Below are 25,621 nucleotides of genomic sequence, written 5' to 3' on the forward strand. Positions count from 1 at the left end.
GATCCTACAAAGTCACAGATCAATACATACTGATACAATCTGAGATTGTATTACGAATCTACAAAGAGCTTAGCATTATACCAGAGCAGTAGGGTGGCACAGTGGTGCAGCGGTAGAGTTGCTGCCTTACAGCGCCAGAGACCCGGGTTCGATCCTGACTATGGGTGTTTCTGTACGGAGTTCGAACGTTCTCCCTGTGACTGCGTGGGTTTATCCCGGGTGCTCCGGTTTCCTTCCAAAGACATACATGTTTGTAGGTAAATTGGCTTCTGGAATAATTGTAAATTGTTCCAAGTGTGTAGGGTAGTGCTAGTGTATGGGGATCGCTGGTTGGTGCGGACTCGATGGGCTGAAGGGCCTGTCCCCGCTCTGTATCCCTGAACTAAACTAAACTGAAACGAAACTTGAAGGAATGTTCTGTAATGGGCCTTAACTTTAAACTCTGGCAACATTCCACAAAGAACTCATGGATATTCACAGTATGAAACGTAATCATCTCACGATGACGGCCTTCTAGAAGGTTCTGAGCCCTTGGCTTTCTGCCGGGGTTGAAGAATAAGTGTGTCTGAGGCTTGCCTTGTGATGCCTGAGTCACATTCTGGTCAGGAGAGCAGTACAAGATGTTACAAGCACATGCTGTTGGCAACAGATGCAAGAAGCAGATGAATGTTTTCACACAGTGAATTTCTGGAATGGAAGGGCAGTGGAAGTTGACTCAGAATGCCTTGAGGGAGAAAAAGGTAAAACAAGGTTACAGGGAGGTGGGGGGGGGGATAGACACAAAATGCTGGAGTAACTCAGCGGGACAGGCAACATCTCTGGAGAGAAGGAATGGGTGACGTTTCGGGTCAAGACCCTTCTTCGAGGGGAGGTGAGGGGGGGGGGGGGGAGGGTGGTTGAGGAGCAGAGGAGAGCGACCGTTTGAAAACCCTTTTCCAAATATCCTGCATGGATGCAATGGGCAAGATTTTAAAGATAGACACAAAATGCTGGAGTCACTCAGCAGGTCAGGCAGCATCTCTGGAGGAAATGGATAGGTGACGTTTCGGGTCAGACCCTGCAAGATTCTATGACTGTTCATCAAATCAACAGACATAGGAGTAGAATTCGGCCAATTGGCCCACTGTGTCTGCTCTGCCACTCAAAACTGGCTAATCTGTTTTCCGCTCTCAACCCCATTCCCCTGTCTTTCCCCGTAACCTTTCGACGCCCTTACTAAACAAAAGCCTATCAATACAATACAATACAATACAATACAATATATCTTTATTGTCATTGTACCCAGGGGTACAACGAGAATGGGAATGCGCCTCCCATATCGAGCTCCAAAGGGCAACAGGCATTGCCATAGCAACAGGTTAATCATGTCAGGTGTATATACCTCACCTTGCTAACCAGATCACCCATTGCCCCAGGTATAAATACTAATCATATCCCTGCCTGGCTCGCCATTCTCTGGGTTTCTGAAGACACTACGAGAACAGGGGATGGGGGTGGAGTCAAGGTCCTTTCAGGAACACCCAGTTCTGCAGTCCTCATTCTGAGATCTTCGGTTGCTGGATGCAAAGCAGCCACTGACAAAGATTCTCGGCCAGTAAAAATTCTATGACTGTGGATGCACAGGCCCACCATCCCCTCCATTAACAAGATCGAGGAAGAGGGGATGTTCAACAAGATCTGGGTGTCCTAGTGCATCAGTCACTGAAAGGAAGCATGCAGGTACAGCAGGCAGTGAAGAAAGCCAATGGAATGTTGGCCTTCGTAACAAGAGGAGTTGAGTATAGGAGCAAAGAGGTCCTTCTACAGTTGTACCGGGCCCTGGTGAGACCGCACCTGGAGTACTGTGTGTAGTTTTGGTCTCCAAATTTGAGGAAGGATATTGTTGCTATTGAGGGCGTGCAGCGTAGGTTCACTAGGTTGATTCCCGGAATGGCGGGACTGTCGTATGTTGAAAGGCTGGAGCAATTAGGCTTGTATACACTGGAATTTAGAAGGATGAGGGGGGATCTTATTGAAACGTATAAGATAATTAGGGGATTGGACACATTAGAGGCAGGACACATGTTCCCAATGTTGGGGAAGTCCAGAACAAGGGGCCACAGTTTAAGAATAAGGGGTAGGCCATTTAGAACGGAGATGAGGAAGAACTTTTTCAGTCAGAGAGTGGTGAAGGTGTGGAATTCTCTGCCTCAGAAGGCAGTGGAGGCCAGTTCGTTGGATGCTTTCAAGAGAGAGCTGGATAGAGCTCTTAAGGATAGCGGAGTGAGGGGGTATGGGGAGAAGGCAGGAACGGGGTACTGATTGAGAGTGATCAGCCATGATCGCATTGAATGGCGGTGCTGGCTCGAAGGGCTGAATGGCCTACTCCTGCACCTATTGTCTATTGTCTATTGAGACTGCACTGTATTCTGACACAGAAATAGACCTTTCAGCCCAGCTAGTCCATACCAATGACAGACCTCCAGATGCCTCTACCTGCTCTGGTATTTTATATAAAGATAAGACACAAAATGCTGGAGCAACTCAGCCGGACAGGCAGCATCTCTGGAGAGAAAGAATGGGTGACCTTTTGGGTCGAGACCCTTCTTCAGAGTGAGAGTCAGGGGAGAGGGAGATGCAGAGATATGGAAGGGTAAGGTGTGAAAACGAGACATCAAAGGAGGAGGATTAAGAAAATGTAGAATAGATCATTGTTAGCTAGGGGAAGGTGACAATGAGGCATACAAAGATAACATTTAATCAGGAGGAAGTCATTCCCTCTCCCTCCTTTCAAACGCACCGATGCACACATCTCCCATGATAATGATTTCCACATTCTCACTACTCCCTGGCTAACTACGTTCCACCCAAGCTTCTTTATGGATTTGTCTTACGCTCTGAGCTTTTCATTCTCACTTTCCTCGTGTTGTTTTGTACCTTCTGTACTTTTTCAGTCAGAGAGTTGTGAATCTGCGGAATTATCTGCCTCAGAAGGCAGTGGAGGCCAATTCTCTGAATGCATTCAAGAGAGAGCTAGATAGAGCTCTTAAGGATAGCGGAGTCAGGGGGTATGGGGAGAAGGCAGGAACGGGGTACTGATTGAGAATGATCAGCCATGATCACATTGAATGGTGGTGATGGCTCGAAGGGCCGAATGGCCTCCTCCTGCACCTATTGTCTATTGTCTCAGTGTCACTGTGAAGCTGCAAGGGACAAAACGCTTTATCCCCCTGACAATTTGACACACTTGACTGTGTAATGCTTTGAGTCATGGCTTAACCCCCTGAGAGAGTGAGGGAGCAGTTTTTTTTCTTAAGGTCACCCTTTGTTTTGCGGTGAAACCACCGGTGCGTAAAGGGAATTGCCAATACTCCAGTGGTGATCAGGGAGTTGTCAGTATTACACATGCTGTTGAGATACATCCCTGGTGGAAATGCTGCAGTCGATTACAGGAGTGTGGTTCAGCAGGTCACAGGCAAGTAAGATGTGAAGCCGTTGTAGGGAAGCTACCCACAGACACAGATCGGTTAAATAACGGAGCAAAGATACGGCGAATGGAGTGTAACATGGTGAACGTGACATTGTTCATTACAGCAGGGAAAATAAAACATACCATTGCTATCTAGATGGTGAGAGAATGCAGAGGACTGAGGTGCAGAGGGACCTGGGCATCCAAGTCCATCATTCAATGAAGGCTCGTGTACAAGCACACTGTTTCGTATTTCCGATATAAGAGGCCATTCAGCCCATTGAGAACATGCCAGCTCAGCGCAACCTGATCATTCCTCTTTCTCTAGTTATTTCCATGTAACATATTCCCTCTCAAATGCTCATTAACCCCTCCTTCTCCCCCCATGATTTCCTCAACATTTACATTGGGGGGAATTCACATTAGCCAATTGCTACGGTATGTCAATGCAGTGCGGCATTACTCTATTGGACTGCTTGTGAGAAGGAGAGCTAGCACTTCTCACGAGACAACAGAAGCACCATTGACCCATTGAACCTTGCGTGCCTTTAGGATGTGGGAGGAACCCATGCAGTCACAGGGAGAACTTGCTAAATGCACACAGACACCACCGGAGCTCAGGGTTGAACCCCTGTCGCTGTGATGCAGTGGCACTACCTGCTTCACCACTGCAGCGCCCAAGGAAATTAAGAACACTAACAAAATGTCGTTTCTTCCCACAAGAATTGAATGCAATAGAAAGCGATGGGGGGGTGGGTTTACCCATTACCTAGATTTATTTTGTGCGGCAAAGGAACTGCAGATGCTCAATTAAACCGAAGATAGACACAAAAAGCTGGAGTAAATCAGCGGGCCAGGCAGCATCTCTGGAGAGACATGTATTTTGTGCTCACTTCCATCAACACTGTTACGGACACCTGTCACTACCACAGGCAGTCACTCTGAAGACAAGATGAAGACAGGTTTATCCCTTATGTTGACTAACTCCTCTGGACCTGGTCTGGTAACTATATCCTTCAATGAGATGCAAGGAACTGCAGATGCTGGAATCGTGAGCAAAATCTCGCCACCTTTCTCCTTTTTACAGTACTCCCTCAAACCTATCTTTCTGACCCATTCCTTCTCTCCTGAGATGCTGCCTGACCTGCTGAGTTACTCCAGCATTTTGTGAATAAATACCTTCGATTTGTACCAGCATCTGCAGTTATTTTCTTATAATATCTTTCTGACCAAATTGTTCGTCTTAACACCTCATTCTTTGTCCATGGTCAGTTTTTCCCTGACCCATTTACATGCCTATTAAGCAGCTTAAGGGCACTCTACGATCACAAACTTGTTGCTAAACTCTCCTGGATAGTCTATCACTGCAGTGTATTTTCCTAAAGTGCATTAACTCCCCGTTTTTAGCCAAGTTGGATGGTGCTAGTCTAAACAGCATTGCACTAAACACGGAAGATGTCTAAAAGCCAGAGAGAAACTGTAGTCTAAAACCTTTAATGATGTCATTAAATAATCATTAAATGCTCATTAATGGCAGAGTTGCTGGGAATATATTTCCCATCTGAAGGATTTAAGATATTTAATGCAACTTTCCATATACCTGTGCTGTCCAAAGAAATATATCCCTCTGCACGTCAGAAACTGAAGACCATTTCTGGTCCTCAGCCGTGTTATCGTACGGTAGCCACTCAAGTGACTGAGACACAAGGTTTAAGTGATGGAGTTGACTCCTAATCCAGGGACACCCATCACAAAATCCAGTCCCTAGTTCCCACTGCATTACTGACGAAATACTACACAGCAGGATGTGAACTCATTTGGATAAAAAACTAATTGCGTCACATACCCTCACCACAACACTATATAAAAAAAAAAGAACAGGGAGTTCTTCTTCAATATCTTGGCTAATATTTATCCTTTTTATTAAGTTCTCTGGTCATCATCACACAAATTGGCTGCTGTGTTTGCCATATTACAACTACATGAGTCAACCGCCTAACCTCACTAAGTTTTCTAAACGGCTGATCTCACTCGGAGGGCGGTGGGTATATGGATCGAGCTGCCAGCGGAAGCAGTAGATGCTGATAGTATAATAACATTTAAAAGACACTTGGACAGATGCTTAGGGAGGGTTTGGAGGGATAAAGGTAAATTGCAGGCAAATGGGACTAGCTTAAACAGGGCATCTTGGTCGGCATGGGCGGGTTGGGCTGAAGGGCTCTATGACTCTGACCCTAAGTGACTCAGAAAGGTGAAGCTTCATTTGGCAGTACAGCTTCGGTGACCCTGGTTCCATCTTGACCTCTGGTGCTCTCTCTGTGGAGTTTGCATGTCCCCCTGTGTGGGTTTGTCAAGTAGGGTTTGTCTAACCCTGTCCTCCAGAGATACTACCTGACCTGCTGAATCCATGCAAGATTCCAGCATCTGCAGTTCCTGAGTCTTCCACTGTCTGAGAGGACAGCAGCATTTGGGCCAATACACTTCCATATTCTGAAAGATTTCTGTTCTTGGGAAGAACAATGAACTGCAGATACTGGTTTCCAAAATAAAAGACACAAAGAGCTGGAGTAAATCAATGGCTCAGGCAGTATCTCTGGAGAACATGGGTAGGTGATGTTTTGGGATGGGACCCTTCTTCAGACTGATTATAAGGGGGGGGGGAGAAGAAAGTTGTAAGAGTGTAGGATTAAGACAAAGCCTAGCAGGCAATAGGTTGATACAGGTGAGGGGGTTAGTTGATACCCAGGTGGTTGGACAAAGGCCAGAGATGAAAAGACAGAAGGTGTGAAACAAAAGGTTTGAATAGACAATAGACAATAGACAATAGGTGCAGGAGTAGGCCATTCAGCCCTTCGAGCCAGCACCGCCATTCAATGCGATCATGGCTGATCACTCTCAATCAGTACCCCGTTCCTGCCTTCTCCCCATACCCCCTCACTCCGCTATCCTTAAGAGCTCTATCCAGCTCTCTCTTGAAAGCATCCAACGAACTGGCCTCCATTGCCTTCTGAGGCAGAGAATTCCACACCTTCACCACTCTCTGACTGAAAAAGTTCTTCCTCATCTCCATTCTAAATGGCCTACCCCTTATTCTTAAACTGTGGCCCCTTGTTCTGGACTCCCCCAACATTGGGAACATGTTTCCTGCCTCTAATGTGTCCAATCCCCTAATTATCATATCATATCATATCATATCATATCATATCATATCATATCATATCATATATATACAGCGCGGAAACAGGCCTTTTCGGCCCACCAAGTCCGCGCCGCTATCTTATATGTTTCAATAAGATCCCCCCTCATCCTTCTAAATTCCAGTGTATACAAGCCCAATCGCTCCAGCCTTTCAACATACGACAGTCCCGCCATTCCGGGAATTAACCTAGTGAACCTACGCTGCACGCCCTCCATAGCAAGAATATCCTTCCTCAAATTTGGAGACCAAAACTGCACACAGTACTCCAGGTGCGGTCTCACCAGGGCCCGGTACAACTGTAGAAGGACCTCTTTGCTCCTATACTCAACTCCTCTTGTTACGAAGGCCAACATTCCATTGGCTTTCTTCACTGCCTGCTGTACCTGCATGCTTCCTTTCATTGACTGATGCACTAGGACACCCAGATCTCGTTGAACTCCCCCTCCTCCTAACTTGACACCATTCAGATAATAATCTGCCTTTCTATTCTTACTTCCAAAGTGTATAACCTCACACTTATCTACATTAAACTGCATCTGCCATGTATCCGCCCACTCACACAACCTGTCCAAGTCACCCTGCAGCCTTATTGCATCTTCCTCACAATTCACACTACCCCCCAGCTTAGTATCAACTGAAGAGTTGTGAATTGTGAATTGAGAGGAAAGGAAGTAGGCTGAAAGCAAGGGGCAGGGGAGAAATAGATGCGTGTCCAGGAGGGGCCAGGGGAGACATAGATGCGCGTCCAGCAGGGGGCAGGAGAGAAATAGATGCGCGTCCAGCAGGGGGCAGGAGAGAAATAGATGCGTGTCCAGCAGGGGGCAGGGGAGACATAGATGCGCGTCCAGCAGGGGGCAGGAGAGATGGGGAGAGAATGGAATGGGAGGGTTTGTAATGACCTATAATTGGAGAATTCAGTGTTCAGTTATAAGCTACCCAAGCGGAATATGAGATGCTGTTCCTCCAGTTTGCATGTGGCCTCACTCTGGCAATGGAGGACGCCCAGGACAGGTAGGTCGGTATGTGAATGGGAAGAGGAGTTAAAATGATTAGCAACTGGGGAAATCCGGAAACCCCTTGCCTTAGCGATGCTAATGATCAGCAAAATGGTGGCCGAGTCTGCGCTTGGTCTGGCTGATGTGCAGGAGGACACATCGGGAACACCGGATGCGGTGGATGAGGTTAGAGGAGGAACCTCTGTCTCACCTGGAAGATCTACTAAGTACTTCCAGCATTTCTGTTTTTGTTTCATATATTCGGCATCTGCAGGGTTTTTTTTAAATCCTGGTTATCCTAGTCAGCATTTATCTCAAAATTAGTGCACTGAATGCAGCCAGTCTGGTCATGACCATTGTAGGAGCCATTTATGCTTAATTCAGTTATTGTCATTGTGTTGTGGCCATGTTTTAATATTTCTAGTTTATGTCTTTTTTGCCTGCTTGTGGGTGAGACTTAATGCGTAATGAGGAGTGTCTAGATGGGAGGAGGCTAGTGTGTCGACAGAGGTTGTGGGTCAGTTTAGACTCGGAGGATGGTGAGCATACAGTTCTTAGCCACACACGCGCTCGTACCACATGCGCTCGCACCGGTTATATTTGTAAGAACCATACGGTAATAACTGCAAGAATTTCTAGATATTGTTTGAAGAAGAAACAGTTGATAAAGTACGGAAACTGATTTATTACTCTATGATTTGTGCTACTTTAATAAAACCAATTAATGAAGAAAAGAAGTTTGGAAGATACGTTTTTGTCATATCAGGGTGCGACGTGTGCGTAAGCTATAACTACATTTCATCCCCGAGAAGTAATGGCTATCGAAGTGGGATTTCGAGATGGTATAGAAACTGCCATTGCAACCATGTTGTTGATTGTGGGCAGGGCCGTTTTTACAGCATTATGGGCCCCCGGGCAAAGCAGTGTACTGGGGCCCCTACCGTTACTCTCCCCCACCCCCCTTTCCCTACCAGCCCCCCCCTGTCATGCCGGCGAAAAGCACTAACCGAAAAGCACTTAGCGATGGACTTAGGGTGCTACATTGTTGCGAAAAGCACTTACAGATCGCTGTGAGAAGCACTTAGGGACCGAAAATGTTGCGAAAAAAGCACTTATTGAACCTACATTTTTAAAGTAGTATTTATTTATTGCAAGTCACTTAACATACACAGATCAGCATGGGGCCCCTATGCTCGTGGGCCCCCGGGCAAGTGCCCATCAGGCCCATGCGTTAAGACGGCTCTGATTGTGGGCGCTTGCTGTGCTGCAAACCTCCTGCTGTAGTTGCAGCTGTATGAGTGGCTGCACCTCACAAGGACTTAATTGCCTTTAAATTGCTCTGGGATATCCCAAAGTCCACTAAGCAATGCAACTTTGCTTTTACAAATTTACACTAATTTTGCAAAAGTTCGATTTTCAAAAGTACCAGAGCACTCTTAATACTTTCATTCACAAAATGCTGGAGTAACTCAGCAGGTCAGGCAGCATCTCAGGAGAGAAGGAATGGGTGACGTTTCGGGTCGAGACCCTTCTTCAACTCAACAGGTCAGGCAGCATCTCAGGAGAGAAGGAATGGGTGACGTTTCGGGTCGAGACCCTTCTTCAGTCTGAAGAAGGGTCTCGACCCGAAACGTCACCCATTCCTTCTCTCCTGAGATGCTGCCTGACCTGCTGAGTTACTCCAGCATTTTGTGAATAAATACCTTCGATTTGTACCAGCATCTGCAGTTATTTTCTTAATACTTTCATGAAACATATTACTGTCATGGGCCAGATAAGAATTTGATGTTCATCCTGGCTAAACTGGCAAGGTCAATTAGGAGTCTTTCTTATTGAAGTGGGCCTGTTGTTGATGAAGGTCTGGCAGGATTGAAGTCACAGAAACATAGAAAATAGGTGGAGTAGGCCATTCGGCCCATCGAGCTAGCACGCCATACGATGTGATCATGGCTGATCATCCAAAATCAATACCCCGTTCCTGCTTTTTTCCCATATACCTTGATTCCGTTAGCCCGAAGAGCTAAATCTAACTCTCTCTTGAAAACATCCAGTGAATCTGTGGCAGAGAATTCCACAGATTCACAACTCTCTGGGTGAAAAGGTTTTTCCTCATCTAAGTCCTAAATGGCCTACCCCTTATTCTTAAACAGTGGCCCTTGGTTCTGGACTCCTCCAACATGGGGAACATTTTTCCTGCATCTAGCCTGTGCAATCCCTTAAGAATTTTATATGTTTCTATGAAATCCCCTCTCATCCTTCTAAATTCCAGTGAATACAAGCCCAGTTGACAACTTCACTCAACACCTGTGCTCGGTCCGCGTTGGCCAATCTGATCTCCCGGTGGCCGAGCACTTCAACTCCCCCTCCCACTCCCAGTCTGACCTTTCTGTCATGGGCCTCCTCCAGTGCCATAGTGAGGCCCACCAGAAATTGGAGGAACAGCACCTCATATTTCGCCTGAGCAGCTTGCAGCCCAGTGGTATGAACATCGACTTCTCCAACTTTAGATAGTTCCTCTGTCCCTCTCTTCCCCTCCCCCTTCCCAGATCTCCCTCTATCTTCCTGTCTCCACCTATATCCTTCCTTTGTCCCGCCCCCCTGACATCAGTCTGAAGAAGGGTCTCGACCCGAAACGTCACCCATTCCTTCTCTCCCAAGATGCTGCCTGACCTGCTGAGTTACTCCAGCATTTTGTGAATAAATACCTCGATTTGTACCAGCATCTGCAGTTATTTTCTTATACATTCTTTCATCATATGTCATTCCCGCCATCCCGGGAATTAACCTGGTGAACCTATGCTGCACTCCCTCAATAGCAAGAATGTCCTTCCTCAAATTAGGAGATCAAAACTGCACACAATACTCCAGGTGTAGTCTCACCAGGGCCCTGTACAACTGCAGTAGGACCTCCTTGCTCTTAAATTCAAATGCTGAATCAACCTTGTATCAAAATCCAGAAGACTTTCTCTTGGAACACATTGAGTTTGCATTTCAATAGCACCTTTCATCTTCAGTAACCGGATTACAACCAACACTCTACTTTTGAATTGCGGTCAATGTTAGTAATATGGGAGATATCGGACAATTTGTAAATAGAACAGTAGACTGTGATAATAACTGGCTTCACTGCTGTCCCTTGAAGGATAATTATCGGCCAGGACAACAGTGAACAGAGACTGGCTTTCTCTTTTCAAAACGGTGTTGTGGGAATTTCTATGACAGCGTAAGAGAACAGAAATGGACAGAAAGAACTGCAGATGCTGGAATCTTCAGCAAAACACAAAGTGTTGGAGGAACAGAGCCAGTCACTGAGTTCCTTCAGCACAGAGAACAGAATGGGCTTGGATTTAACAAAAAAAAAACAATGTGCTGGAGGACACAAAATGCTGTAGTAACTCAGCGGGTCAGGCAGCATCTCTGGAGAGAAGGAATGGGCGGCGTTTCGGATTGAGACCCTCCTTCAGATTGATGTCACGGGAGTGGGCGGGACAGAGATAGAATGTAGTCGTAGACAGTAAGACTGGTGGGAGAACTGGGAAGGGGGAGGGGATGGAGAGAGAGGGAAAACGTGCTGGAGGAACTCAGCGGGCCAGGCAGCATCTGTGGAAGGAACAAACACAGCTGCACTGATGTTGCCTGACCCACTGAGTTCCTCTGGCACCTTGCTTCTTGTTCAAGATTCCTGCATCTCCAGACTCTTGAGTCTCCTTGAGACCTCATCTGAATGACTGAATCACTAAGAGTGCAGCACTCCCTCCAAACCTTGCTGAGATACAGGCCTGGATTATCGCAAGTCTCTCCAGTGAACAAGCTTCTGTCCCAGAAGCACACAGACGATTGAATTTCATACCTCTAGTTTCCCTCTCCCCTGACTCAGAGTCTGAAGGAGGGTTTCACCTAACGTGACCTATTCCATTTCTCCGGAGATGCTGCCTGGCCCACTGAGTTACCCCAGCATTTTGTGTCTATCGTCGGCACACAGGCTATGATCTATCTGAAACATCTGGCACCGAGACAATGAGATGGAATCAAAAGATTTCGGTCAGGGAGAGGAAAAAAGACTGGTAGATAAATTATTAATAAGTAAATTATCTGCTATGAAAATCAATGCTGCCGCTGGGTCTGTCCATAATTCTTCCAGAGAACGAGATCCAGTGAAGATCTACGCATGGAGCAGCAGCTTGTACTTTTTTTTTAGAGATACAGCGCGGAAACAGGCCCTTCGGCCCACCGGGTCCGTGCCGCCCAGCGATCCCCGCACAGTAACACTATCCTACACCCACTAGGGACAATTTTTACATTTGCCCAGCCAATTAACCTACAAACCTGTACGTCTTTGGAGTGTGGGAGGAAACCGAAGAAAACCCACGCAGGTCACGGGGAGAACGTACAAACTCCGTACAGACGGCGCCCGTAGTCAGGATCGAACCTGAGTCTCCGGCGCTGCATTCGCTGTAAGGCAGCAACTCTACCGCTGCGCCACCGTGCCGTACTCTACCTCCCATTTGGATTTCATCAATTAATTTATCGGAGATAAGACACAAAAAGCTGCCGTAACTCAGCGGGACACGCAGTATCTCCGGAGAAAAGGAATGGGCGACGTTTCGGGTCGAGGCCCTTCGTCCTGAGATCCGGCCAGTTCCGCTGAGTTACTCCAGTTTTTTGTGCCTATCTTCGGTTTAAACCAACATCTGCAGTTCCTTCCGACACAATTAATTTATTGGGCTGCAGGCCCTACGATCAATGGCAATAAAGAATGAAGCACTTTCTTATCTGCCTTGTTGCCAACATGCATATTCACAGAACCTGGCAGCAGATAAAATCACTGCAGCCTCTGAGTTGGGACTTAAGAGCTCATATCACACTGTTGCCTCATTGTTTTTGCTCAGTGCCACTACCATATCTATTCAATTACATCAGAAATGTTTTGCTTATGTGCGTGTTAGACTTGCACGCAGGAAGCAAGGTAGCATATTATTGATGCCTGTCTCTGACTGTTCTCGCTTCTGGGATTCTCAAATCCACTGATTAAAAGTCAGATAAAAATTAACAGTTTACTACCACGAGTTATTGGCTGGGTCACGTATCCCAACTGTTAACTGTTTTACTTGTGCAATCCACACACATGCCTTCTTAAAGCTTGTCAGTGTGAGGGATTCATCCTTATCTCAACTCATAGATCAATCCCCTACAGTGAGTTACTTTCAACTCCTGGATACACAGATTGGTTTCTCAGCCCAGGACTGAGCCAAAGAGAGACATAAAATGCCGGAGTAACTCAGTGGGACAGGCAGCATCTCTGGATAGAAGGAATGGGTGACATTTCGGGTCGAGACCCTTCTTCAAATAGTCTTGCACTCTTTTTAATTTGAAGAGATTAGTCATGTTTACCATCTCCCTTATGATCAAGTGGTTAAGTCCAAGCTGTCCAGTTATTGGGTGTGGGTTAACCAGAAAGCAGAAGCTACGCACTGTCCCTACAACACGAGTTGGCTTCAGCTGTGTGAACGACCTGAAACGTCACCCATTCCTTCTCTCCAGTAATTCCACCTGCCCCGCTGAGTTACTCCAGCATTTTGTGTCTAGCTTCGGTTTAAACCAGCATCTGCAGTTCCTTCCTACAACTGAAAGAGTGCCATGTTTGCTATCCTTGAGGAGAGCCACAATTAGGCCCAAGGCTGCCTGATTATCAAAGGCTCAGGGCCGTGCTGCATTGGGTGACGCAGCAGGAGGTCCTTCAACTAACCTAAAGTACAACACAGGAACAGGCCCACAATTGGGGTCGCCAACTGTCCCGTATTAACCGGGACATCCCGTATTTTGGGCTAAATTAGTTTGTCCCGTACGGGACCGCCCTTGTCCCGTATTAGTAGGGTTGCCAACGTCCTCACTCCCAAATAAGGGACAAAGGGTGATGTCACCGCGGCCACCATTGGTGGAGCGGGAGCACGCGGTCGCTGGCTGGGTGAGGTCACGTGGGGCGCGGGGCGATGACGTCACCTTGTCCCGTATTTGGGAGTGAGGAAGTTGGCAACCCTACCCACAATGTCTGTGCCGAACATGATGCCAAGATGAACTGATCTTCTCTGCCTGCACGTGATTTGTATCCCCTATTCACTGCATGTCCAGGTGCTGATATAAAAGCCTCTTCAATACCACCCTTATCAGCCTCTTATCAGCCTCATCACCACCGTGTTCCAGGTACTCACCACTCTCCTTATAAAAATTGCCCCGCAATGCTCCTTCTAACTTTCTCTCTCTACCCTGAATCTTTGACCTTTCCACTCTGAGGAAAAGGGTCTGATGAAAGGTCTCGACCCGAAACGACACGTATTCCTTTTCTCCAGAGATGCTGCCTGTCCTGCTGAGTTACTCCAGCATTTTGTGTTTATCTTCAGATTAAACCAGCACCTGCAGTTCCTTCCTACACATTCTGACTGTCTACGTTCTCTATGCCTCTCATAATTTTTATTATTCTATGAGGTCTCTCTCAACCTCCTACGCTCCAGAAAAAAGCAATCCAAGTTTATCCCACATCTCCTAATAGCCATTACCTTTATTACTTATAACATTCTTTGCTTTGTTATCAAATTCACCTGGGTTTCAAACTCATTTTATTAATTTGTATAATCATAGCCTAGCAATTGCATCAACTCTTCATTAGGTGGTGTTACAGAGCAACAGAATATAATGCAAGAAAAACGAGGAACTGTGGCTGCTGAAATCTTGAGTAAAACACAGTGCTGGAGTTACTGGAGTTACTCAGATGTACAGCACTTTGGTCAACGTGGGTTGTTTTTAAATGTGCTATACAAATAAAATTGACTTGACTTGACTCAGTGGCTCAGGCAGCATCTCTGGAGGGCATGGGAAGAGACATTTTGGGTCAGAACCCTTCTTCAGAAGATAATACAAAATAGAAGGAGTGGAACAGTGGTGCAGCGGTAGAGTTGCTGCCTTACAGCACCAGGGACTCGGGTTCGATCCTGACTAAAGGGTGCTGTTTGTACGGAGTTTGCACGTTCTCCATGGGTTTTCTCCGGGTGCTTCGGCTTCCTCCCGCACTCCAAAGACGTATACATCTGTAGGTTAATTGGGTTCTGTAAAATTGAAAACTGTCTCCAGTGTGTAGGATGGTACCAGTGCAAGGGGTGATCGCTGGTCGGCACAGACTCGGTGGACCAAAGGGACAGTTTCTAATCTGTATCTCTAAACTAAACTAAAAAAAATGACGTCTACTCTGGCATCTGCTAACTGTACTGGAGTTATTGACCAGTCACAGCTAACAAATCCCTCCCCCTAGCTATGGGGAAGCTAACAGCACACCTAACACTGGATGGGAAAGCAAGAAGGGTCTTGACCCGAAACGTCACCCATTCCTTCTCTCCAGAGATGCTGCCTGCCCTGCTGAGTTACTCCAGCATTCTGTGTCTATCTTGGGAGCGCACCTGGTGGTTGAGAGCTCTGGGAGACTCCAATCAAAAGCTACGTATTGCTGGTGAGTGTGCAACATTGACTGCACCTCATGGCTCATGTTATTCAGTAACTGCAATCTGCGGAGGGAATGTGGATTTGTTTCTTCCACAGATGCTGCCTGATCCGTCGAGATCCTCCAGCACTTTGTGTTTTCGGCATCAGTTCCAGCATCAGTGTCTCCATTTTACTGCACAGTCCTAATCCTTCCTCAGCAACAGAGCATTGTGGACCACCTTTGCACTAGCGAGGGGATTTGAGTATAGGAGCAGGGAGGTTCTGCTGCAGTTGTACTGGGCATTGGTGAGACCGCATCTGGAGTATTGCGTACAGTTTTGGTCTCCTAATCTGAGGAAAGACATTCTAGCCTTAGAGGGAGTACAGAGAAGGTTCACCAGATTGATTCCTGGGATGGCAGGACTTTCATATGAAGAGAGACTGGATAGACTCGGCTTGTACACGCTGGAATTTAGAAGATTGAGGGGGGATCTTATAGAAACGTACAAAATTCTTAAGGGGTTGGACAGGCTAGATGCAGGAAGATTGTTCCCGATGATGGGGAAGTCCAGAACAAGGGGTCACAGTTTAAGGATAAGGGGAAGTCTTTTAGGACCGAGATGAGAAATTTTATTTTCACACAGAGAGTGGTGAATCTGTGGAATTCTCTGCCACAGAAGGTAGTTGAGGCCAGTTCATTGGCTATATTTAAGAGGGAGTTAGATGTGGCCCTTGTGGCTAAAGGGATCAGGGGGTATGGAGAGAAGGCAGGTACAGGATACTGAGTTGGATGATCAGCCATGATCATATTGAATGGCGGTGCAGGCTCAAAGGGCCGAATGGCCTACTCCTGCACCTATTTTCTATGTTTCTACCATGGACTTGCGCTTTGCATGAATGAATTTCTTGTTTTTGCACAGAATTTTTGTTTTCACTGCCTTGTAGGATTTATAGATAATTCATAGTTTATGTTTTGCGTGCAGGTTGAGACTACTTGCCTGTGATGCTGCTGCGAGCAAGATGTTCATTGTATCTACACCTCGCTGTACCCATGCATGTAATAATAAACTCAACTTGACTTGCCCTGTTACGTGTTATTTCAATGTCCCTTTGGATGCGGTGACCTGTTCATTTTATACTGGGTTTTTAAAAATTAAACTTTTTTTTTTTTGGTACATTTTACACAAATTTACACAGGTCACCAACAAACAATACAGGACAGTACAAGACATATATGCACCCCTCCCCATCCCCAAGGCTCAACCCCCCCCAAAAAAAAACGAGTCTTTGTGTTCAAATGTTACATGCTAGCAACAGCAGCATACAAATATAAATAAATGATTATGACAGTGTAAACAATATTTTCAGTTAAAGGAAAAATCTTTAATAAAATCTATAAAAGGGTTCCAGGTCATAACGAAGTTTCCGCGGGCCTTGCACCGTTTATACCTGATCTTTTCCAAGGGTAAGGAGAGCACCACCTGGAGTACTGTGTGCAGTTTTGGTCTCCAAATTTGAGGAAGGATATTCTTGCTATTGAGGGCGTGCAGCGCAGGTTTACTAGGTTAATTCCCGGAATGGCGGGACTGTCATATGTTGAAAGACTGGAGCGACTAGGCTTGTATACACTGGAATTTAGAAGGATGAGAGGGGATCTTATCGAAACGTATAAAATTATTAAGTGGTTGGACACGTTAGAGGCAGGAAACATGTTCCCAATGTTGGGGGAGTCCAGAACAAGGGGCCACAGTTTAAGAATAAGGGGTAGGCCATTTAGAACAGAGATGAGGAAAAACTTTTTTAGTCAGAGAGTTGTGAATCTGTGGAATTCTCCGCCTCAGAGAGCAGTGGAGGCCAATTCTCTGAATACATTCAAGAGAGAGCTAGATAGAGCTCTTAAGGATAGCAGAGTCAGGGGGTATGGGGAGAAGGCAGGAACGGGGTACTGATTGAGAATGATCAGCCATGATCACATTGAATGGTGGTGCTGGCTCGAAGGGCCGAATGGCCTACTCCTGCACCTATTGTCTATTGTCTAACCACTGCAAAAAGGATGGAGCTTTTTTTGACTTCCAGTTAAAAAGAATAAGCGTGCGAGGAAGCAATGATGCAAATGCTGAAGCATTTGCTTGTAAATTTGTAAGCTTACAGTTTGGGGGTGGTATTCCAAAGATAGCTGTGTGCAAATCAGGATTTATAGTCTGTCTGCAGATATGGGAGAATACCTGTTCACTTTATACTGGTTGACATTGCCACATATCTGAAATGCTTATGTGTTGAGTGGTGTTATTAGCAAACTAGAACCAACAATAAAAATAGCACCCAGGCGCATTTCATAACATGTTGAACATGCAGGGTCTCCACAGTTCATTATCAGCTATGTAGAAAATTCATAGCGCTCAGGAAGGCTGGCTCCTGGTAAGCAGTCTATAGTGTAGGAAGGAACTGCAGATGCTGGTTTAAACCGAAGATAGACACAATAAGCATCCCTGGTGAATGGAGAAATGGAACAGATGACATTTTGGGTCGGAACCTTTCTTCAGACTGTTTTCAGTAGTTAGTCTGAAGAAGGGTCCCGACCCGAAACGTCACCTATTCATTTTCTCCAGAGATGCTGCCTGACCCGCTGATACTCCAGCTTTTTTTGTCCATAAGTGGTCTATAGTTGTGGAATCACAGCCCGGTTAAAGCAGCACTGTTCCCCCAGCCTGCGTCAGTCTGTGTCTCTGCAGCAAATCCAACGCCTGCTCTGTGCTGCCTTCAATGTTCCCAGGGGCTCCACCACTCTGGCTCCATCTCCCATCTCTGGCAGCTCAGCGGATTTATTCCACACATACGTACAGCTGATGGCTGACAGCTGAGGACAAGCTACACCAACACCAGGCTACATGTCACAGCCCAGTAGCCAGCTGACACCACTGGTCCACCCCACACCAGCAGCTGTTTGCTCTCCGTTAATCTCTGCTGAGCCACGAGGCAGCCTACTGACAGTGGAAGGCCACAGTGCCCTGCCATGTCCCTCCCCATGCTCAAGGTTATTTTTCAGTCTCTGCCATTCTCTCCACTCCCCTCTCGGACGGAAGCCCCTTGATTCCTGGAAACCTTTGATTAATGCACAAAAAAGCTGGAGTAACTCAGCGGGTTGGGCGGCATCTCAAGAGTTTCGGAGGGAACGGTCTCTGTGGGAAGCAGCAAGGGGTGGAGATGGGAATATAAAGTGTGCAGGAAGGAACTGCAGATACTGGTTTACATCAAAGATAGACACAAAATGCTGGAGTAACTCAGCAGCATCTCTGGAGAAAAGGAATAGATGACCTTTCCTGTCGAGACTCGAAACATCACCTATTCATTTTCTCCAGAGAGGCTGCCTGACCCGCTGAGTTACTCCAGCTTTTTGAGTCTAACTTCGGTGTAAAGCAGCATCTGCAATTCCTGCCTACACAACCTTTCATCAATGCCGCCACACACAAGGAGGAAGCACTAACCTCTAACCTCTTTCTCAACCTATGTTCCAGCTCTTCTGGGCGGCACAGTGGCGCAGCGGTAGAGTTGCTGCCTTACAGCGCCAGAAACATTCCTTCTCTCCCCAGATGCTGTCTGTCCCACTGAGTTACTGCAGCATTTTGTGTCTATCTTCAGTGTAAACCAGCATCTACACAGTCAGTCTCACCGTCAGGTCACATTGAGCTCGCAATGTCCCGGTTATGTTTGTGTCTCAGAGACTCCAGGTCGACATCAGGAGTCACTGAGACAATATTCGGAGTTTGCACGTTCTCGCTGTGACCGTGTGGGTTTCCTCCGGGTGCTCCGGTTTCCTCCCACATCCCAAAGACGTGCGGGTTTGTGTGTTAATTTGTCTCTGTGGATTGCCCCCCTTTTATCTGGGGAGTGTCAGTAAATGATTAGTAAGGGTGTCAAAGGTTACGGGGAGAAGGCAGGAGAATGGGGTTGAGAGGGAAGGACAGATCAGCCATGATTAAACGGTGGGGTAGACTCGATGGGCCAAATGGCCTACTTCTACTCCTATGACTTATGAACGGATGCGAAAGTGGGGCAACATACAATTAGTGTGAACAGGTGATCGATGCTTAGTGTGGACCTGGTGGGCCAAAGGGCCTGTTTGCATGTGGTATCTTTCCATCAATTCAATACAAACTTACTGCATAGAGACTGACTGCTACATTTTTCTGCAGACTACATCTCTATAGTTGGCCATGAACTGGTTTGCCCCTCCCTGTTCTAAGGTGAAAAAAGCTGCGTGAATGCACTTTGAGTCTTCATTTACACATATCCCCCAGTTACCTATTTTGTTTGCGCTGTGAGGCAAACACTAGTGACAGGTGATGGGTATGGACAGTATTAGTAACTTCTCAGAGAGGTTGAGACAACACCCCAAAAAGTTTTACACAACTAGTTAATGGAAAACTTTTTTTTCTCCTAATTTTCTCTGCACAATTGACAATAGACAATAGACAATAGGTGCAGGAGGAGGCCATTCGGCCCTTCGAGCCAGCACCACCATTCAATGTGATCATGGCTGATCATTCTCAATCAGTACCCCGTTCCTGCCTTCTCCCCATACCCCCTGACTCCGCTATCCTTAAGAGCTCTATCTAGCTAGAGGTACAATAAACTAGTACCTCATGACACTCCGTCTCCAGAAAGGTAAATGGTTAAAGATTTACATTTTTATAGGTTAATTGGCTTGGTAAATGTAAAAATTGTCCCTAGTGGGTGTGCGATAGTGTTAATGTGCGGGGATCGCTGGTCAGCACGGACCTGGTGGGCCGAAGGGCCTGTTTCCACGCTGTATCTCTAAACTATTCCACCCCTTGCTGGCGTACTTTCTAGTCAATGACGTACTTTTAAAGTGCAGTCACTGTTATAATGTAAGAATAACACGCAGTTTGCATAACGAGTTCCTGCAAACAGCATTGTGATAATGATGATCAGCCAATCTGTTTGCTAGTAATGATGAGCGAGGGACAAATCTTGCTTGTTTATTGAAGATAATCTTACTGTTGCTTGAAATTGGGCCATGAAATCACAGAGAGAGGAGGAGGAAGAGATTTAGATTGACAGAGGGTGGCACGGTGGCGCAGCGGTAGAGTTGCAGCCTTACAGCACCGGAGACCCAGGTTCAATCCTGACTACGGGTGCTGTCTGTACGGAGTTTGTACGTTCTCCCCGTGACCGCGTGAGTTTTCTCCAAGATCTTCGGGTTCCTCCCGCGCTCCAAAGACGTACAGGTTTGTAGGTTAATTGGCTGGGTTTAGGTGTCAAATGTCCCTAGTGTGTGCAGAATGGTGTTAATGTGCGGGGATCGCTGGTCGGTGCGGGCTTGGTGGGTCGAAGGGACTGTTTCCGCACTGTATCTCTAAAACTAAAACATATTTTCCAAGAGATAGCACTTCCAACAGTGACTCCCTTTCACAGACTAACAGCCTATATGTAAATATAAATATATACCTATATTTTTGGTGAGGGACAGGATCTCAATCCTTCTGAGGTGAGATTGGTACCTACTGACCCCAGGCTAACAGTGACCTATGCTTTGTTCACTGTCACCTTGGTATTAACTGAGATCTGAATAGCAAACAGATCAAGTCCAGTTGAAAAAAAAGCAAACTAATTTAATTTTAGAAAGCTCACAGATGTAAAGGAGGGAGAAAAAGGAAATAAAAGGAGAGGAAAATAAATAGAGAGAGCGAGAAAGTGGGAAGGAAATAGAGACAAAGTGTGTGTCCAAAGATGGAATTGAGACAGAGTTACAGAAACATTAAATCACCTAATGAAGCAACAGTTCATTGCAAGTTTGAAACTCCCAGTCGCACAAAAAAGTTGCATGCAGAATTGGCTGAAGGAAAGCCTTGACGGAAAAACTCACCCTCATCGAAGGCCTGATTCTGATCCCATGTTCGGATGTAATCATCCTACACAAGAGAAGAAAACTGTTATAGCACAAACAAAATCATCATCATCATTTGAACCGAACAAGTTCCTGCCTGGAGCTCTGAAAGGAAGAAAGACCATTAGGTCTCAGCAATAATGAGTTATTTTTGGACTGTTGTTATGTAGAGGTCTGCAGGTGGCTGCCCTGCCTAGTCATGGAGTTAGCTATAAAATTAATTTGCCCTGACTCGTGCCAATAAAGCACTGACCCTTCAACTATGACTCTGGGTCTTGGGCTGTCTCTCGAACATCCTGATATGCAGCAATTATCTGAATAACTTTCGGTCCATTTCATGTTAACACTGAAACAACATCTCAAAAATCGGAATAGGGCAAAATACTTTATTCTCCCTCTTGCGGTCGACAATTTTCTCAGCATTATTGAAAATAAACAATTGTTTCATGACTATATAGATTGGGTCTGCAGGTACAACTCAAGTGCACAGGGACGTAATGCTGAGGCTCTACAAAGCGCTGGTAAGGCCGCATTTGGAATATTGTGAGCAATTTTGGGCATCACATCTGAGGATGTGCTGACTTTGGAGAGGTTCCAGAGGAGGTTTACAAGAATGATCCCAGGTTAACCTATAATGAGCGTTTGTCGGCATTGGGCCTGTACTCGCTGGAGTTTAGAAGAATGAGGAGGGACCTCATTGAAACGTACAGAATAATGAAAGGCTTGGATAGAGTGGATGTGGAGAGGGTGTTTCCATTAGTGGGAGAGTGTAAGACTCGAGGAATCGAAATTAAAGGACGTTCTTTTAGGAAGGAGATGAGGAGCAATTTCTTTAGTCAGAGGGTGGTGAATCTGTGGAATTCTTTGCCACAGAAGGCTGTGGAGGCCAAGTCAGTGGATATTTGTAAGGTAGAGATAGATAGATAGATTCTTGATTAGTACGGGTGTCAGGGGTTATGGGGAGAAGGGAGGAAAATGGGCTTAGGAGGGAGAGATAGATCAGCCACAATTGAATGGCGGAGTAGACTTGATGGACCGAATGGCCTAATTATATTCCTATTCCTTATGACCTTATGACAGATCTTAGGCAGTGGTGTCAATGCCTGTTCTCAGCTCCCAGAGTCACTGTTGACTTATCTACAATGGCGACTCTATCTCTGCAGTTGGTTCTGAATCACGAGACAGTGTGGAGTCAGGGGACTTTAGGAAGAGGAGAGGGAATATCAAAGCTGTGGGCTGAGATAGCAAAGGCAATGGTCGTGTGGGCCAAAGAAGATTGGAGATAACCTCTTGGGCATTCGGCACAGAACGGCTAAATAAATGAGTGGAAAGGTGAAGCAGAGAACCAGCAACTGAAAGGTTAAACCATGCTTTATCGATAAGTCCACAACACTTCATCAATGTTCCACCTGAAACCATGTTGTGTCATCGGTAACAGGTAATGTTTCAGTGTACTTCAACTGAGTGCTGATAGGCCTTAAGTAAACCAATTCACTCTGTTAAACTGACTAGCTGGGGGGAATTGAAATGAACAGGGTCAAGCATTCATTGCGCTATTATTTGCACAGCATAAGTTGAGGCCTAAGGTCAATTAACTTTTAAGTGCAATAAATGTAATCAGAGGTGCTCTGCGTTCTGTTTACAATGAGCTTCAGAGCTGCAGTGCAAGGAGAAACAATTGTGTATGACAGCCAGATAAACGGGCTCAATCAAGCTTTGTGAAGAACATCAATGATTGTGCCATGCGCTGTGTTTGGATGCTTGCACAGATCTCTTAGAAATAAAGTTTATTTTTGAAATTTAAAAAAATGACTGGGCTCTTAATAACCAACTAAAAAAATCTAAAGTTACAAATCACCTGGCTGTTCCTATTTTGATATGTAAGGAAACTAAGCATGTTTATAGGACCTGCATTTATAAAAAGTAAGTTTAGTTTACAGTGCGGAAACAGCAATCCCCACACATTAACGCTTTCCTACACATATCGGGGACAATTTACAATTATACCAAGCCAATTAGCCTACAAACCTGTGTGTCTTTGGAGTGTGGGAGGAAACTGGAGATCATTGAGAAAAATCACACAGGTCACAGGGAGAAGGTACAAACAAATAGCACCTGTAGTCAGGATCGAACCAGCGTCTTTGACGCTGTAGGCAACAACTCTACCGCTGTGTCCTCACCATCTTTAACATTAAAGTTTACACAAAAGTAATTGAAAAACTGGGCATAAAGTTGTTACTGCTGACTTAACTTCTGTTTACATAATTTGTCCAATTTTCGATAAACATTTCTCTAATTCATGGCTGGAGTCAAACAAAAATTGTCACTGCCTTCATAGTAGGGGCAAAACAGGTCTGGGGAACCATATGGAAGATGAGATACAGGGAGTGCAGGAAGGAACTGCAGATGCTGGTTTACACCGAAGATAGACACAAAATGCTGGAGGAACTCAGCGGGACAGCCAGCATCTCTGGAGAGAAGGAATCTGTGTGGCATTTCGGGACAAGACCTTTCTTCAGACTCGGACATTATTAGACATTTTTAAATTTAAATACTCTAACTTAATTAAAATAATTTAAATTAAATTCTTGAAATAGTGGGTGCATTACACTATTCAAATGGCAGAACCCAAAAAATCTCCTGTGCGTGAGTCAATATTTCCGCATACTATCTCCAAGCAATGGTACTTGGCAGTGTTTTATTCTTCAATATTATTGACTCTGCTTCTGAGAACCAGTACTGCTGCTGGGCTGGAGTGCTTGCATTGTTCTTTAATGGGTCTCCAGGTCAAGGCAACTCTTTGGAAAAGTGTTTTTATTGATCCCCTTTCCTGTCTGAAGAGAACCCGGCAGGCTGATAACTGATGCATTTTGGTGCAGTAACTCAATGAGCGCTTGCTGATAAAGCTATCAATTGTTAAAGGGTAGGCAAAGTCAGCAGGAGCTCACAGAATAAATCCCCTGAATGAGGACACACTAAGTAAGTCTTGAGACCAGATCATGACTTCTTTTTTAAATACATCTGTGTGTCACACTTTGGTTTCGGAAAGTGGTTCACCACGGCCTTCTCTAGGGCTGCGCGGATGAAAATAAATACCCTGTCCAGATCCCAGGTCACGTGGGGCGCGGGGCGGTGACGTCACCTTGTCCCGTATTTGGGAGTGAGGAAGTTGGCAACCCTACTTCAACAACAACAGAATAAAACAAAACCCCATTCAGGCTAACCCCCCTCCAGCTTTTCCTCAGATTATCACCACCTATTGCACTATGAGCTCCTGCACCAGAAATCTTTTCATCTCGGCTCCATGTTCTGGAACTCCCTTCTTTAACCTCTCAGCAACCCAAGTCTCTCTGGGAAATTCAGCTCTCCAAACACTATCGAAACATGATAAGGGCTCCTGCCTCGACCGCCTGATCAGAGGTGAGTTCCAGACTCTTATCATCTCCCAAGTGAAACGACTTCCTTATCTCCTCTCTCATCCTTCAACCAGCTACTTCAAAACAAAATCCTTAGTTTTTATGCCTTTGCGTAGTGAAATAGGTTATTTCTATTTACTCTTTTTAAGTGCCTTGTACACGCAAAGAAAACAACACCAGCATATCCAAGGGGGTGTGGACAGTGTGATGAAGAGCCTGTTTCCATGCTCTATCTCCAAACAGCATCTTCCCATTTATTATGTGTTTCTTTGGTTTCAATCATCTGCCCAACACATTAATCTGCACGTCTATGGATTAAATATGATTCACCTCTTTTTTGCCCAACTTGGATGAATGCTATTTTCTTACAGTGCTTTCTTTTTCCTTGTCAATAACCACTGCCTAGTTTCTCTATTGCCTGCAAATTTTGACACAATTTCCCCGATGTAGAAGTTCACTTTCCTGCCTATCCATAGTAACAGTTCACATCTTTGTTCATCCAGAATCTGTGTCTTAAAATAGAACATAAGGTTTAGGTTCAGATTTATCATTGTCATGTGCAGTGAAAAGCTGTAAATTAGATAATACCATACAGAAATGCAATCAAGGGATTGCACACGTTAGAGGCAGGAAACATGTTCCCGATGTCAAGTCAAGTCAAGTCAAGTCAAATTTATTTGTCACATACACATACTCGATGTGCAGTGAAATGAAAGTGGCAATGCCTGCGGGTTGTGCACAAAAATAATTACAGTTACAGCATATAAATAAAGTTAATAAGTTACTAAACATAGCACAAAAAGTGTCGACAAAAATTTAGTCTCTGGGGTTATCAAAGTTGACAGTCCTGATGGCCTGTGGGAAGAAGCTCCGTCTCATCCTCTCCGTTTTCACAGCGTGACAGCGGAGGCGTTTGCCTGACCGTAGCATCTGTAACAGTCCGTTACTGGGGTGGCAGGGGTCCCTCATGATCTTGCTTGCTCTGGATCTGCACCTCCTGATGTATAGGTCCTGCAGGGGGACGAGTGTAGTTCCCATGGTGCGTTCTGCCGAACGCACTACTCTCTGCAGGGCCATCCTGTCCTGGGCAGAGCTGTTCCCAAACCAGACTGTAATGTTGCCGGAGTTGGGGGAGTCCAGAACCAGGGGCCACAGTTTAAAAATAAGGGGTAGGCCATTTAGAAC

General features: G+C 45.7%; 1 protein-coding gene across 1 annotated transcript in view; it reads right to left on the reverse strand.

Annotated features, from left to right (window-relative positions):
• LOC144609999 (testican-2-like) overlaps nucleotides 1-25,621 on the reverse strand; it is a 78,199-nt gene that overhangs the window by 27,870 nt on the left and 24,708 nt on the right. The window contains exon 2 of the mRNA XM_078428431.1: nucleotides 21,000-21,045. Coding sequence (XP_078284557.1) covers nucleotides 21,000-21,045 — 46 coding nt within the window. The remainder of the gene's footprint in view (nucleotides 1-20,999; nucleotides 21,046-25,621) is intronic.

This window comes from Rhinoraja longicauda, chromosome 35, assembly GCF_053455715.1.
Source record: "Rhinoraja longicauda isolate Sanriku21f chromosome 35, sRhiLon1.1, whole genome shotgun sequence".
NCBI lineage: Eukaryota > Metazoa > Chordata > Chondrichthyes > Rajiformes > Arhynchobatidae > Rhinoraja > Rhinoraja longicauda.